This window comes from Mastomys coucha, unplaced genomic scaffold, assembly GCF_008632895.1.
Source record: "Mastomys coucha isolate ucsf_1 unplaced genomic scaffold, UCSF_Mcou_1 pScaffold3, whole genome shotgun sequence".
Classification (NCBI taxonomy): domain Eukaryota; kingdom Metazoa; phylum Chordata; class Mammalia; order Rodentia; family Muridae; genus Mastomys; species Mastomys coucha.
The window spans coordinates 12,099,256-12,114,666 of NW_022196909.1; the positions used below are offsets into that span (position 1 = coordinate 12,099,256).

General features: G+C 50.7%; 1 protein-coding gene and 1 long non-coding RNA gene across 3 annotated transcripts in view; one reads left to right on the plus strand and one right to left on the minus strand.

The window, feature by feature from the left end:
• Positions 1 to 11,281: 11,281 nt before the first annotated feature.
• Positions 11,282 to 15,411, minus strand: part of Micu1 (mitochondrial calcium uptake 1) — a 157,405-nt gene continuing 153,275 nt past the window's right edge. For both annotated transcript variants that reach the window (XM_031348480.1, XM_031348479.1), the window contains 2 exons: positions 14,063 to 14,152; positions 11,282 to 12,181 (listed from right to left, as the gene is read on the minus strand). In XM_031348480.1, the coding sequence (XP_031204340.1) occupies positions 12,024 to 12,181; positions 14,063 to 14,152 (248 nt within the window). In that variant the 3' untranslated portion in view covers positions 11,282 to 12,023. The remainder of the gene's footprint in view (positions 12,182 to 14,062; positions 14,153 to 15,411) is intronic.
• LOC116075363 overlaps positions 12,038 to 15,411 on the plus strand; it is a 24,851-nt gene continuing 21,477 nt past the window's right edge. The window contains exon 1 of the long non-coding RNA XR_004112539.1: positions 12,038 to 12,205. This is a non-coding gene — a long non-coding RNA (uncharacterized LOC116075363). The remainder of the gene's footprint in view (positions 12,206 to 15,411) is intronic.

Consider the following 15,411-nt stretch of genomic DNA (forward strand, 5'->3'; position numbering starts at 1 on the left):
CAAGTGCAGGGATTAAAGGTGTGTACCACCACCTCCTGGCTCACTATAGCATTTTCTAATAGAAATTATTTAATTGGCTTAGAAATTTTGATGATACAAATAAAAGAGGGAACACTTAGGTATAAGATGTGAGATCTGGGGGCACAGGGACACTTGGGCTTGGACAGACACAAGGACACAATATTTTTGGGAGAGGCAGCTAACAGGTGTGGAGGCAGAGGCATGAGGAACCTTCCCTTCAGTTACTTTCTCAGTTCTCTGAGGAGCAAGGCCCTCTTTCACAAGACAGCTCTACATTTGAATAGATTAGTGGGTTCCTAATGTGTTACTGGTTAAATCCAGGACAGAGAGCTCTCAAACAGCCCTTCCTGACATTGACCTAGGACTGTAATGTCTGCCTTCCATCTCCTGCTAAGTGCCTGAGTTCTAGTCTCTCTTTTCCTGAGTGCCAGGAGTCCCCTTTCTGCTGACCACAGGGGCTTCAGTCTGTGGGACAGGGTGGTGGTGTTTTATCAGTAGGCTAAGGAGTGTGGATTGTGATTGTCCTGTTACTGCCCTGCAAGTCCCCCCGCCTCTTCCTGCCACAGAAAATGGCAAAGTCATTTAAAATCTTTTTTTTTTGTTTTTTTTTGTTTTTCGAGACAGGGTTTTTCTGTGTAGCCCAGTAGCCCTGGCTGTCCTGGTACTCACTCTGTAGACCAGGCTGGCCTTGAACTCAGAAATCCACCTGCCTCTGCTGGGATTAAAGGTGTGTGCCACCACCGCCCGGCGTCATTTAAAATCTTAATCAGGGGCTGGTTAAGAGCACTGACTGCTCTTCCAGAGGTCCTCGAGTTCAAATCCCAGCAACCACATGGTGGCTCACGACCATCTGTAATGAGATCTGACGCCTTCTTCTGGGGTGTCTGAAGACAGCGACAGTGTACTCACATATAATAAATAAATAAATCTTTAAAAAAAAAAATCTTAATCAGTTCTGGCTCCTTGGCGGGTTGGCAGGTATCTTAGCCGGTGCTCCATTGCTGTGAAGAGACACCGTGACCAAAGCAATTGGGGGCTGGAGGAGGGTTTCAGAGGCTCTGTCCATGATGATCACGAAGGGAGCACGGTGGCAGAGAGCATAGTAGGGCAGCAGGCAGGCAGGTTGTGTGCTGGGGAAGGAGTTGAGAGCTACATCCTAACCCTTGTGCATGTGTGTGTGTGCATGTGCATGTGTGTGTGTGAGTGTGTGTGTGTGCATGTGCATGTGTGTGTGTGAGTGTGTGTGTGTGCATTTGTGTGTATGTGTATGTGTGTGTGCATGTGTGTGTGTGTGTGTGTGTGTGTGTGGCTGGCATAGGCTTTTGAAACCTCAAAGCCCACACCTCCCAGAGCCACACTGCTCCAACGAGGCCACCCCTCCTGAGCCCTCTCAAATAGTGCCACTCCCCGACGACTAAGCATTCAAATAGAAGAGCCTATGGGGGCCCTTTCTTATCAAGCTACCACAGTAGGTCCTGATCTGTAAGGACCTGGAGAGGAGGCTGAGCGCGCCCTGTGTGGATGCAGTATGGTTCTCAGCAGGAACCATCTGCACACCAGCTTCCCACTCTTTCCCTCTGCTGCTGAGCTTTGCTCCCTCCTCCTCCTCCCTCCCTCCTGCCCTCATCCCCTTTCATCTCTCCTTAAACCCCCTCCCTCCTCCCTTTTTGTGGTGCTGGGAACCAAGGGCATCATGCATAGTGCACAGAGCAGGCAGATGCTCCCAAGCTAGGCTCCTTCCAGGCCTGCCTGTGTCCTGAACAGAGGCATTGACCTGGGCCCGAGGGCTCACCTAATTGGACTCCATGTTGACACCCTCACTTTCAGCTCTCAGTCCCATTCCCCAGCTCATGCTAACCACTTTGGTTCATGGATTTGGACTTTGTTTAAAACAATAAATGCAGGGCTGAGTATGTCGGCTCATACTTGCTTTTGTTCGTTTGTCCGTTTTAGCTTTTTGTTTTTCGAGACAGAGTTTCTCTGTGTAGTCCTGGCTGTCCTCAGACTTGCTCTGTGGACCAGGCTGGTTTCAAACTCAAGAGATCTCCCTGCCTCAGCCTCCTTAGTGCTGAGATTGAAGGCATGCACTGCCGCCGCCACCACCCAGCTTCATGCGTGTAGTCCTATTACTTGGGAGGCTGAGGCTGGAGGATTGCTGTGAATTCCAGGCCAGCCTGACCTACACAGAAAGTCCCAGGGCAGCCTAAGCTACAGAGTGATCTCCTGTCTTCAGAATACATCCAGCAGGGATGAACGGCACCCACACCCCTTTCTCCCAGGAGCCCAGGCTTGTCCTAGCTTGCTGTGGTCCTCCTGCCCCAGCTTCCCAATGCTGGAATACAAGCCCGCGTATCATGGGTGAGAATGTCATGGTGTTCTGGGGGAAAATCTGAAAACTTCTTTCCTGAAGTGCTCTGGTGGCCTTCTCTGAGTCCCCAGAGGTCATTGCAAAAGCCTCACCTGGCTCTGCCACTGGACCAGAAGCCACCGCTGTGATAGGCTGCAGTTAGTTGTCTGTCTCCAGCACCACATCTAGCTGTTCCTTTATTCTTCCGTCCCCCACCATGATCTCCCAGCACCTATTGCATCTCTCCTCACCCCGACCCCGCCTCCCCCACGCCTACCTGCACGTCCTCAGTTACCTTTCCTGTCTGTCCAATTTTCACTCACTCAGGTCTCGGCGGGAAGCTCATCACTTCTGTGAAGTGACAAATCTAATTTAGTGATCATGTGTCTGTTCTGGAAGCCAGCGCTTCAGGGATCCTGAGATGCATGGTGAAGAAGGGTAGAGGCAGACTTCCGGGGGCCCAGGCTAGTGGGAGGAAGAAGAGAATGACAGTGCCTCCTTCCTCCTGGACCCCGCCGTGCTCCACATTCTATCATTTAAGTATGGATCCCAGGAGAAGTCACCTCCCTTGCCTCGCACAGGGGTGCTCTCTGCCTGTGAGTCGTCATATCTTGCTTTCAGCCAAACCAAGACAGACACTTTAACCCCGCATCCCCCTGCCTGAGCGCAGGGCCTACCAGGTTTGTTTGGGCCCCTGGTTACTGTCTGTGATTGGCTTGCTCCATTGCTAGGGGTCTGTAGCGAGGCAGAGCATGCTGGCGGTGGTATAAGTGAACTTCGCATTATGATATCCAGGAAGGAGAGGGAAAGAAAGACAGACGGACTCTTCACAGATCTGCCCTCAGTGGTCTGCTTTTTCCAAAATAGGCCCCACTTCCTGATCGCTCATTCAGGAATTGTCTTAGGGTTTTACTGCTGTGAACAGCCACTATGACCAAGGCTACATTTTATAAGGACATTTCATTGGGGCTGGCTTACAGGTTCAGAGGTTCAGTCCATTATCATCAAGGCAGGAACATGGCAGCATCCAGGCAGGCATAGTGCAGGAGGAGCTGAGAGTTCAGGCAGCTAGGATGAGGGTCTTAAAACCCACACCCACAGTGACACATCTACTCCAACAAGGTCATACCTCCTAATAGTGCCACTCCCTGGGCCAAGCATATTCAGACTATCACAGGAACTTACCAGTGGTGGCACCCATTGATAAGTTGTTCCCTCATGATCCTCAGTAATGCCACTGGCTGCAGACCAAACCTGTTAGGGGACACTGTGTACCCAAACATATCCTTTAAAGAAGTTGTGAGGCTCAAAATCTTGCCTTCAATATTCTGCCTGAACTACAGTATACGTAAACACACAGGCAGATAAGGTACAGAAGACGACTGTGGAAATGGGGCACAGGTCTGGGCTCCCCGACTACCTGGTGTTCATTCTTACCCTTCCCCACAACAGTGGTCCCTGGGCCTGCTACAGAGCACCGGTGTGGGTCAGGGTGGGCCTAGCATGCATGAGATCCTGAGGTCAATCTCTTGCATCCCTAAAGAAGAAGAGAAGCTGGGTGCTGGTGATACACACCCTTAATCCCAGCACTTGAGAGGGAGAGAGGCAGGTGGATCTCTGTTAGTTGAGGCTAGCCTGGTCTACAGAGTGAGTTCCAGGATAGCTAGGGCTACGCGGAGAAAGCCTATCTTGAAAAAAAAAACAAAACAAAACAAACAAAAAGAAGAAAAGAAAAAGAAAAACCTAAATTTCACATTGCAGGTGATGAGTATAATTGACTCCAAAGCACGAATGGCTGATGGAGTTTTACTAAGACTTTGTTTTTGGAGCCTATGAAGTCTAGGTTGGCTACAAACGTGTGGAGACCCTCCTGCCTTACTGTCTCAAGGTGCTGGGGTTATAGGCATGGCCCACCTTACTTGGAAGATCAGTTCTTTGTAGACTGAATATGAATATGGTGATGGCACATCTGGAGATCCTCACTGGTCCACGTTCCCTGGATGCTGGAGAGAGACAGGCACATAGGTAGTCATCCTTCTTCCAAACTTGGCTGTCTCCTGGCTGGCCTCTCATCTCTAATTCTTTTTTAAATCCAAAGTCCTTTGGTCTCAACCCCTGTTTTGGTTTGTATATGCTTGGCCCAGGGAGTGGCACTATTAGAAGGTGTGACCTTGTTGGAGTAGGTGTGTCACTGTGGGCGTGGGCTTTAAGACCCTCATCCTAGCTGCCTGGAAGTCATTATTCTGCTAGCAGCCTTCAATGAAGATGTAGAACTCTGAGCTCCTCTTGCACTATGCCTACCTAGATGCTGCCATGTTCCTGCCTTGATGATAATGGACTGAACCTCTGAACCTGTAAGCCAGCCCCAATCAAATATTGTCCTTATAAGAGTTGCCTTGGTCATGGTGTCTGTTCACAGCAGTAAGACCCTAACTAAGACAACCTCTATCCCAGCTTCCCTTGAGGGAGACGTGGGACAGCTGTCTGTATCATGGTTGGAAACTGACCCTGGAGAGTTCATGGGTGAGTGGCCTTGGAGTTGGAAGTGTGTTCTTTTGGGGGGTAGACTCCTAAGCCAGACCTCCATTCTTGACATCTTTCCTGGGTTTTGGAGCCTTACCATGGCCTTCTTACAAGACACCCCCCTCTTGATGTCTTGTAGGCACCTCCACATTCTCTTTTCAAAACTTTTTCTTCTTTGTGAGTTTCACAGCATGCACCTAGATCCACTCATCTTCCTGTCCCCTCATATCTGCCCTCTGCCCTTGAAATCTCCCAACCCCAAATAAAAAACACACAAACAACCAAAACAAACAAACAACCCATAACAAAGCACAGAAAACATCTTGTGGAAGCTGTAGAGTGTCACCGTGTGTCCCACAGCACACCCCTCTGTCCGCACATCTCCACTTGTGAATGTTCATGGCAGTGAGTTGTTGGGCTGGTGCGATACCTGTGGCTTCTGTGACATCATCAATATGGGATCCTCACCGGGGCTCCTCCCCGCTGTTGCCCTGTGTCGTGGAGATCCTGCGGCTTTGGGTCATTAAGACCAGCCCTTCCATGTGTACTATCAGTTCATAGGTGATGTAGATTTTGGGGTAGCCCAACTCAAAGCCCTAGATTTGGACCAGGGTGGTAAGCCGTCTGGCTATACCTTATCCGAACCACGAGGGCAAGCTTTTCAGCACTGTTCCAGCTAAGCTACCCAATGGCTGCAATGGGCAGTGGGCAGGGTCAGCTCTCCTACTCTCATGGCCAGGGGCCAGCTCCTCCACACCCAGGCCTCCAGAACCAGCTCTATTATGCTGCCCAATCAAGGTGTGGGGCCCAGTCCCCCAAGTGCTGCAGCCAGTGAGGGGCCACATCAGCTTTCCTGTACCCACCCCCGCGTGCATCTCACCAGTGCCCCCTCCACCAGGGCCAGTTCTACTGTGCTGTCCATGCAAGGTGCAGAGCCCGCCCTCCCACTTTTATGACAGCAGGCCAGCTCTTCCAACTTCCACGGGCAGCAAGGGGAGGGGGAAGGTGGGGGAGGGTGTCACTCCCATGCCCTCTCCACCTCATGGCAGACAAGTGGTAGGGCCAGTTCTACATTCAGCCTTGGGTGTCAGCTCACCCATGCCCTCGCACCCAGGGCGAGTTCCACTGGGTTGCTCTGGCAAGGCACAGGGCCCACTCGTCCAAGGGCTGCTGCAGGCAAGGGGTGGGGGCACTTCTCCCCAGTGCTGCATCCAGTGAGGGGTGGGGACAGTTCTGCATAGCCCCTGGATACCCACGTGGTCCCAGGTGGCTGCTTGGACCTGGGACATCACCTTAGTGGTCATATGAGCCACGGACATTGACACCAACCCCTGCCACTGCATAGCCATGGACCCAGACATGGCCGTCGGTGGCAGTGCAGGCTGGGGCTTTACCATGATCTCAGGCGGTGGGGCTGGCTACTCACACAGGCTACCCCTCTTCTCTCTTTCTCTCCTACTCCATCTTCCTTCACACGGCTCACAAGCTGTCCTGCTTCTCTTCCTCTCCCATCTGTCCATCACACAGTTGCACACTGTAGTGGCTCCTGCTGCAGGCTACGTGTCCATGGCCCGCCGGGCTGTGTGGAGGAGGGGCAGGCCTGTGGGCATCTTTACTTTCCCACACCAGTTGGCAGGTCTCTGGATGTCTCCTGAGTTTGTTTTATTTTATATTATTATTATTATTATTATTATTATTATTATTATTATTATTATTATTATTATTATTTTGAGGCAGGCTGGCTGTCCTGGAACTCACTCTGTAGACCAGGCTGGCCTCCTCAAATTCAGAAATCCACCTGTTTCTGCCTCCCAAGTGCTGGGACTAAAAGGCGTGCGCCACCACTGCCAGGCCTGAGTTTATTTTTAACCTCTGTGCTCATCAGCAGAGCCTAGCCCAGCCCTGGGAATACCTCCTTGCCTCTGACCTCCACTTTGTTTTGTTTTGTTTTGTTTTTTGAGACAGGGTTTGTCTGTATGACCCTGGCTGTCCTGGAACTCATTCTGTAGACCAGGCTGGCCTCGAACTCAGAATTCCGCCTGCCTCTGCCTCCCAAGTGCTAGGATTAAAGGCGTGCCCCACCACTGCCTGGCCTCCACTTTCTTTTTAAAATATTTATACGCATGTTTTGCCTGCATATATGTGTGTACTACATGCATACCTGGTGCCTTTGAAGCTTAAAAAGAGGGCTTCGGATCCTCTAGAACTGTAGTTTTAGAGAGCTGGCGTGTAGCTGCTGGGTACTGAACCTGGATTCTTTTCCAGAACAATTGCTCTTAACTGCTAAGCCACCTCAGCAGCCCCAACTTCCACATTCTGAAGAATGGCTTGCGGTCTGCCTTCCATCTAACCCTGACTCTTCTCTCAGCTTTGCACGGCCACGAAGAGCAACCATAGCCCTGTGCTACCCAATCACAAGTCTGGTTTCATCCTAAGTGACTGACAACCTAGCCGTCCTCCACATTTTGTGCCTCATGCTTGCCCCTTGTCCAGTCAGGTGATTCTGTGGCCTCCCCTCCCCTCTAAACCTGTTCACTTCCTTCTGGCTCTGCAGCCTGATACAACCTGGGCAGTGGTTCTTAACCTGTGTGGTTCATGATCCACTTGAGGGGATCGAATGACCCTTTCGCAGGGGTCGCCTAAGACCATCTGGAAACACAGATATTTATATTATGGTTCGTAACAGTAGCAGATTATAGTTATGAAGTGGCAATGAAAATAATGTTATGGTTGGGGATCACACCATGAGGAAGTGTATTAAGGGGTACAACATTAGGATGCTTGAGAACCACTGCTCTAGGGGGGCCTTACTGAAGCCCATTTAATGCAACTCAAGAAAACTGACCACTCAAAAATGCCGGGCTGCCATGTGGGAGTACAGCCCAGTATGCAGTGCTTGGGTAGTACATGCACAAGGTGATGGGTTCTAACTTCAGTACTGAAGAAAGTAAATATAGTGCAGTGTATGGCAGCATTTTGCCGCTTAGCGGCCTCAGTGGCTCCTAATTATTAATATGGCTGTCCTAACTTCTTACTTACAGGGTCCGTTAGTTGCCTTTCTCCTCCACCGGACCATCTGTGATTGGCATTTTTTGTTATAATTTTTATGGGTTAAATTTATTGTGGTTTGGCTACTTGAACTTTCCCTTTATGTCTATCTGGTAAGATATCTTCAAAAAAAAAAAAAACCCAGTAATTTCACATTTATTGGCACAGAGTTGCCACAGTACTATTTATTATTATTTATCGCTATCTTGGAACTCACTCTGTAGATCAGGCTGGCCTCGAACTCAGATTTGCCTGCCCCTGCCTCCCAAGTGCTGGGATTAAAGGCATGCGCCACCACCGCCCGGCTCAGTACTATTTTTTTTTAAACTGTTGATTATTGGTAATTTTATGCATTTTAAAGTTCCTGATACCAGGGATGTAGCTTGATTTACCAATTTACTTGTCTTGTCTAGCATGCATGAGGTTATGGGTTCAGTCCCCAGCACTGTATAAAACTGAACACGGTGGTACATGCCTGTAACCCCAAGTTTATTTCCATGTGTGTTACTTTCCCGGTGTGTCTTGTGTTTCAGGTGCACATACTCCAGGACATGGATGTGGAGGTCAAAGGAACATCTGGGGTATCAGCCCCCACCTACGACCTTGAGATCAGGTCTCTCTTGTTCAAGGCTTGCACACGCCAAGGGAACTCTCCCTTGAGCTCTGCAGGGTCCTTCTGTCTCCACCTCCCATCCTCCAGGAGAGGCTCATCTGGAACTAGCGTCTGTCTCTTATTCTACAGAGTTTGGAGCATCCAAACTCCAATTCAGGTTGTCAGGTCTGTTTGGCAAGTGTGCTACCCACTAAAACATCCCCCGGTCCTTCGACTTCCTCCCCACCTTACAGTCTGCTGAGGCAGGTGCACAGCACATTGTCAGCCTGTCTTCTACAAGAATGGAAGTATTTATCCATCTATCCATCTATTTATTTACACATTCAACCACTCATTCATCCATTCATTTATTTGAGACAGAGTCTCTTTAAATAGCCCTGGCTCTTCTGAAACTCACTATGCAGACCAGGCCAGCCTCAAACTCATAGACATCTGCATGCTTCTGTCTTTTGAGTGCTAGGATAAAGGGCGTTTGCCACCATGCCAGGCCTAATAATGGAGATTTAAATTTTTTCCTTTAGTTGTGTGTGTGTGTGTGTTTTAGTGGTGCTAGGAACCAGACCCAGGACACCATGCATACTGAGTTCATGCTGTCAGTGAGCTTCCCACTGCCTTCAGGTATGGCACACCCATTAGTATATTCAGTTCTGAGCACTCAAGTATGCTGGTGGTTGAGCCCAGGGTCTCAGGCACGCTGACACGAACTCTACCACTGCTTTACACCCCCAATGCCAAATGTCCATCACACGGGTGGTTTCTGAGTTACTTTTTATGGCCATTATCTTCATTCCCACTCTTTCTCGAGATAGAGTTTCCCCATCTAGTCTGCGTTGGCTTTGAACTTTGAAAAGTGATCTTTTGCCCAAAGCTGCCCTCCATCCCTCACCTCCCCGCTCCCCGTTAGTTCTGGAATTACAGACCAGCTACCAGCTACACACTTGCCACACTTGGCTCCCTAATCCATGTTCGGAACCCTGGACTTCGGTTTCCAGGATGGACCTGGCCTTTGAATCTGCATACTCCCCTTGGCCCTCCTACTCCTCAATCTTCGGACCTTCTATTCAATGCACAGGCCTATTTAAGACGACAAACTCCCGAACCACCCCAAATCCCACTTCTTCTGCCGGCGTGTGTGGGCTCACAGGTAGGGATCAGATGGAAAGCTGCTTGGTGGTACTGAGCAATCTGTTTCGCCTTCCTGTTTTCTTCTCTAGGGCACATGCTCTTCAAAGACCTTGCTTGCTCAGCACCCACAGTCCACAGCAGCTGATCAGTGAAGGTGACATCGAATAGCTCGAAGAACATACATTCACTCACTAACATTCATGTTCTAAAGTCAGAGAGCAGTACGCTGTTTCCCCCCCTTTCACCTGCCACCCAGCCCTGCTGGCAGGCTAGACTCCTGCACTGAGCTGTTCTGCCAGCAGGTGGCACTGGAAGTCCACAGCTGAGCCAGTCTCGGCCCCTGTAAGACTTTTCCAAGGATTCCCGTGATCCTTGTGGGTTTGGTCTGTTTGAGGCTTGCACCCTGGAGCCAGCACTAGCCCCATGGTCCACGTCTCTCCTTTCCCTAGAGTATGTGCTTCAGCCATAGCTGAAACAAGGTGGGGCACTAGAAGCAATTGAAATGATTAAAAAAAAAAATCATGGAGCATTCTTAAGTTGCCCTTGCTTAGCAACAGTTTCTAAGATTCCTCTTCTTGTCTCCTAGGATCACAGTGAACCTCGGGTTAAGGAAAACCCAGCCACTCCCCTGAAGAGTTCTTGTGGGGAGAAGTGAACATTCCACCTGGCCCATGGATGGACTTCTGGAGAATGGGAACGGGGGAAGAGGGTAAGCAGACACACACACACACACACACACACACACACACACACACACACACACACGCACGCGCGCGCACACACACACACTTTTCTCGAGACAGGGTTTCTCTGTGTATCCCTGGCTGTCCTGGAACTCACCCTGTAGACCAGGCTGCTCTCGAACTCAGAAATCCACCTGCCTCTGCCTCCCAAGTGCTGAGATTAAAGGCCTGTGCCACCACTGCTCGGCATGGGACATATTTAAGAAGCTTACACTGCACTGAGGCCTCAGGCTTAGAGCAATCAGCACAGCAGAGCCTCACTTAAGACTCCAGGCAGAGTGGAGGAGACTGGGCGCCTGAGGCGGGAAGCAGCTGTCTCAGCCGAGAGGGAAGCCGGCCTCGGGGAAGGGAGGCCCTGGAGGAAGCGTCCACCTCTGCTTTCCTGTGCAGGTGTGGACAGAGGCCACAGCTCTCTTGCTGACCAATAACCCCTGGCTGTGTTCTGAGTTAGGGTGGAGTGTCACCCTGAGGCAGAACCTGGAAATTCTGGAATGCTGAAGCAGAGGCTCAATCTATCATTTAACATATGAGCAAACAGATGGGGAATGAATGGGCTCAGCACCACTGAGGGGTGGAGCTGAGTCCATCAGACAACACTGTTGTTGCTATGGTTCTCAGAATGTACATCCACCAGGCTAGATGCTCATGGGTCTGTGTCAGGGACTGTGTGTGACAGTCCCAAGGAAGCAGCACTCCAACAGTGGTGGCACAATGCCACCTGAATGTGCAAGCACCCTCACCTTTTGTCCCTGCCTCAAGTTTCTTTTGAAGCAGTCTCTGGCTAGAACAGGGTCTACTGCAATCAAGACAGAAACAAGAGCCCAGAGGAAAGGCCTAAAAGAAAGAAAGGACACAGAGCTCTTGGGGACATTTCCTGCAAAGTGCTATAATTAAAGTGATATCTTACAAGTGTTCTAGACAGAGGGCAGCTAGGCTCTGAGCTGGGTCTGGGCTCCGCAGGTCCATAGAGAGGAGACACAGGAAGAGGGACTCAGCCATCGCTCGAGTGAAGCAGAGTCCCAGAGGAGGCATCTCAGGGAGCCCGGGGGGTGAGGGGGTAAGGGTGGGGACAAAGAGCGGGATGTTCTGGAGAGCTGTTCAAAGCAGCCACTTTGAATCGGGAAGTCTATCGGGGGCACAGGGCCTTCCTGGAGCCACTGGTGGCTGACACAGACCCTTCCTCTGGCCAGGCTTCCTGTCAGCTCAGGGTGCCAGGGTCGTCTGCGTTATCATTCATCACAGACTTCCTTTCGCCTGCTACAGTATTTTCAAACTTGCAGCTTAAAAACAGCGGGAGGAAAGTGGCAGGGAGTGTTCTTGTTAATATACACCCACAGCGAGAGACTGCGAGGCTGGCCCGTGTTGGGACGGCTCCTGCACTGACCTACAGGGCACATGTTAAGGGGGCTAAGGTCTCTTCTTTGAAGACTCGTTCCTGACTGCAGACGCAGAGCCTAGCAGAACACTGACTGGAGAGGGAAGCCAGCTGAGCCCAGAGGTCACTCCCAGAAGGATGGGGAGGTGGGCACTACTCCCGAAGCATCAGCAGCACGAAGGGCCACTCCAGGGGTTGCAGGGCACTAAGGTGCAGGAGGTGGGAATACTATTTGGGCAGGGCAAAGTCCCAGGCAGTTTCTTGGGCACATTTCCACATGGCCTGCATGAGACGGGTAAAGCCCATGTCCTTGGGCTTCTCCAGGCCTCTCATCAGTCGCTGCTTCATGATGGAAACGAACTCCTTATTGCTCAGCTCCCCATTGCCTGGAGGATGAGGAGACACAGAGGGTAAGTACGGACTTGGGGACAAAAGCCACTGAGAAATTCCAGCCCTCACACTCAGCCACTTTCAACCTTGGCTCAGGATAAACTACCCTGCTCCTTTCCTGTTTACAAATGCAGCCCACAGACACTTTGAGATTACAGCTTAAGTCAGGTCTGTGTTGGGACAGAGACAGAGGAACTTTGTGCATTGGTCCCTGGAATACTCCCAGGTTGCAGAAGAGACAATGCAACAGTGGGGTAAAGAGAGGATGCTGCGCTGTAGAGGAGCGGTGTGGAGAGGATGCTGTAGCGCAGGGGAGCAGTATAGAGAGGATGCTGCAGTGCAGGGGAGCAGTGTGGAGAGGATGCTGCAGTGCAGGGGAGCAGTGTGGAGAGGACATTGTGCTGCAGGGGAGCAGTGTGGAGAGGACATTGCGCTGCAGGGGAGCAGTGTGGAGAGGATGATGCGCTGCAGGGGAGCAGTGTGGAGAGGATGCTGCAGTGCAGGGGAGCAGTGTGGAGAGGATGCTGCAGTGCAGGGGAGCGGTGTGGAGAAGATGCTGTAGCGCAGGGGAGCAGTGTGGAGAGGATGCTGCAGTGCAGGGGAGCGGTGTGGAGAAGATGCTGCACTTCAGGAGAGCAGTGTGGAGAGGATGCTGCAGTGCAGGGGAGCAGTGTGGAGAAGATGCTGCAGTGCAGGGGAGCAGTGTGGAGAGGATGCTGCGCTGCAGGGGAGCAGTGTGGAGAGGATGCTGCGCTGCAGGGGAGCAGTGTGGAGAGGATGCTGCACTGCAGTGTGGAAAGTGTGGCTACTTGAGCACTTTCTGTAGCAAGGAATGAGGACCCCTGGGGTGTGGTGAGGCTAGAGTTCAATCTGCTTCTCTACCTGGGAGGTGTCCCTGTCGCTCTTTATCTGGCCACCCTGCCTTAGCCTTGGCCCTGGAACCCTTGCTGGTCTGGACTTATACATCTTCCCTAAGGGGGACTGCACCCTATCTCTTATTTTCCTTTAACTTTAAAGATTCTGTGTGCAGTGGGCCTATATGAATGTTCACTCTGTGTGTGCCTGGTGCTGGAGGAGGTCAGGAGGTGACAGACCTCCTGGGACTGCTCTGTGGGTGCTGTGAACTGAACCCTGGCCCTGGGTAAGAGCAGCCAGCACTCTGCTCTGCTCTGTTCAGCTCAGCCCCTTAGCTCTCTTGCCGTTGTTGTATATGACATAGGCCCTGGCATCCACTATGTTCTGTAAGAATAGAGTTGCGCCATCTTCTTTCTAGAGACACTGAAACATGTGTGCCCTCATCTACTAGCAGCAAACTGTGTGCCTCTGTGTGTGTGTGTGTGTGTGTGTGTGTGTGTGTGTGTGTATGTGCGCACGTACGTGTGTGCATGTGGTAATATTTTTGCTGCATTATTTTACAGAGAAAATTTCATGTCTTTGGGGACATGAAATCAGGATTACAATTTGGAAAAACACAGCTTCAAGCCATCCTACAAATGTGATTGCTGTTGTCATTTTGAAACCCACAGGCAACATGGAATGGGAACCATACTGGGTGTGGTATTACACCCCTTTAATGCTAGCGCTCAGTCGTGGTGTGAGTTCCAGGCCAGCCAGGGTTGCATAGAGACACTCCCATCTCAACAAAACAAAACAAAACAAAACTAAACAAACAAAAAACCCCAAACCAAAACTAAAACAAACCCAGAGAAGTGGCTGACACAGACTGGGGCCCAGGGTGGTGACTCTCAAGCTCACAATGCCAAGGGCGGACCTGCTGCAGAGGCAGAGGCTGCCATGTAAAACCATCCCACTACAAACAGGGTCTAGGACTAGAGCAGCTCCAGCGCACCTTCTCCACGCCACAGGACCCCACTTACCATCACAGTCAAAGAGTGCAAACACCACGTCACACACATGGTCCGACAGTTCGACCTTCGCCACTGTCCTGGCCACTTGCTGCATGGTCACTGAAGGGAGAAAACACTGGATTAGCATTGTACAGACATCTCCACTCTTCTCTCTCTCGGAATGGGGGCTAAGCCACTCAAAACTGCAGTCGGATTTGAGAAAGCAAGGGCCGCTGTGGGGGCAGCACACCGTTACTTTAGTACTGAGGACGGAGAGGGAGGAGGATCAAACCCACGAGGGCAGCTGCGGCCGCACAGTGAGAACCTGTGTCAAAGCCACAAGCAATGTTCAAGGCCATGGAGAGGGCACTGAGCCGGTCTTCAACAATCAAAACGGGCTGGGCATGTCTCAGTGATGCAGCACTTGGGTGGCACGTGCCAAGCCTGGGTTTAAGTCTCAATGCCCAGCAGTAAAGAATAAAAGAAAAAAAGAAAGAAAAGAAAATGAGAATTCAATCTTTATTCACAACTCCCTTTCTTTACATCTCAGGGTATTTTGTTTGTTTGTTTGGTTGGTTGGTTTGGTTTTGGTTTTTTGAGACAGAGCTTCTCTGCATAGGTCTGCCTGTCCTGGAACTCCCTCTATACAACCAGGGTGGCCTTGAACTCACAGAGAGCTGTCTGCCTCTGCATCCTGAGTGCTGGGATTAAAGGTGTGCACCATCCCCACTGCCCGTCCTTCAGCTTGTGTTCTCTATTGCTGCTACGTGTTAAGAACGACTCCTGATAGTGGGCCTGGTGGCACATAATACCAGCACTTGGGAGCTGAGGCAGGAGAAACAAGTTCAAGGCTGATGGAGCTACACAAAAGGCACTGTCTCAAAAAAAATCTGATATAAAATTTATAGAGAAAGAAAGAACTTAATGGGCACAGAGTTTTTACATTTCCACGTGGAGGCTAGAGGTCAGTGCCGGGTGTCGAGTGCACAGGCAACTCGATTGGTCTGTTCTCAGGGACCTAGACGCTGCTTACGTCATGACCTGACGCCTCGGCCATTGGTTGTGCCAGGTGTGTGCGGCTGGATGAAAGGACCCACCTGCCACCTCAGTGCTATCTCTGCGTTCAGCGTCCTCCTCACTCCTGTTCTCTCTGCCCTCATGGCTCTCTTGCTGCCCCCATGGCTTCCCCAGGACTCCACTCCTTTCCCCTCTCCTCTTGTACACCAGGTCTGTTACATGGCGTATTTTTTTTAAGGGTTACACCTTGACATGGACCTGCCAAAGGAATCCCCTCCTCGCTACATTACATTTTATAATACTCACTACCTTATTTATTTATTTATTTATTTATTTATTTATTTATTTTTTTTTTTTTTTGG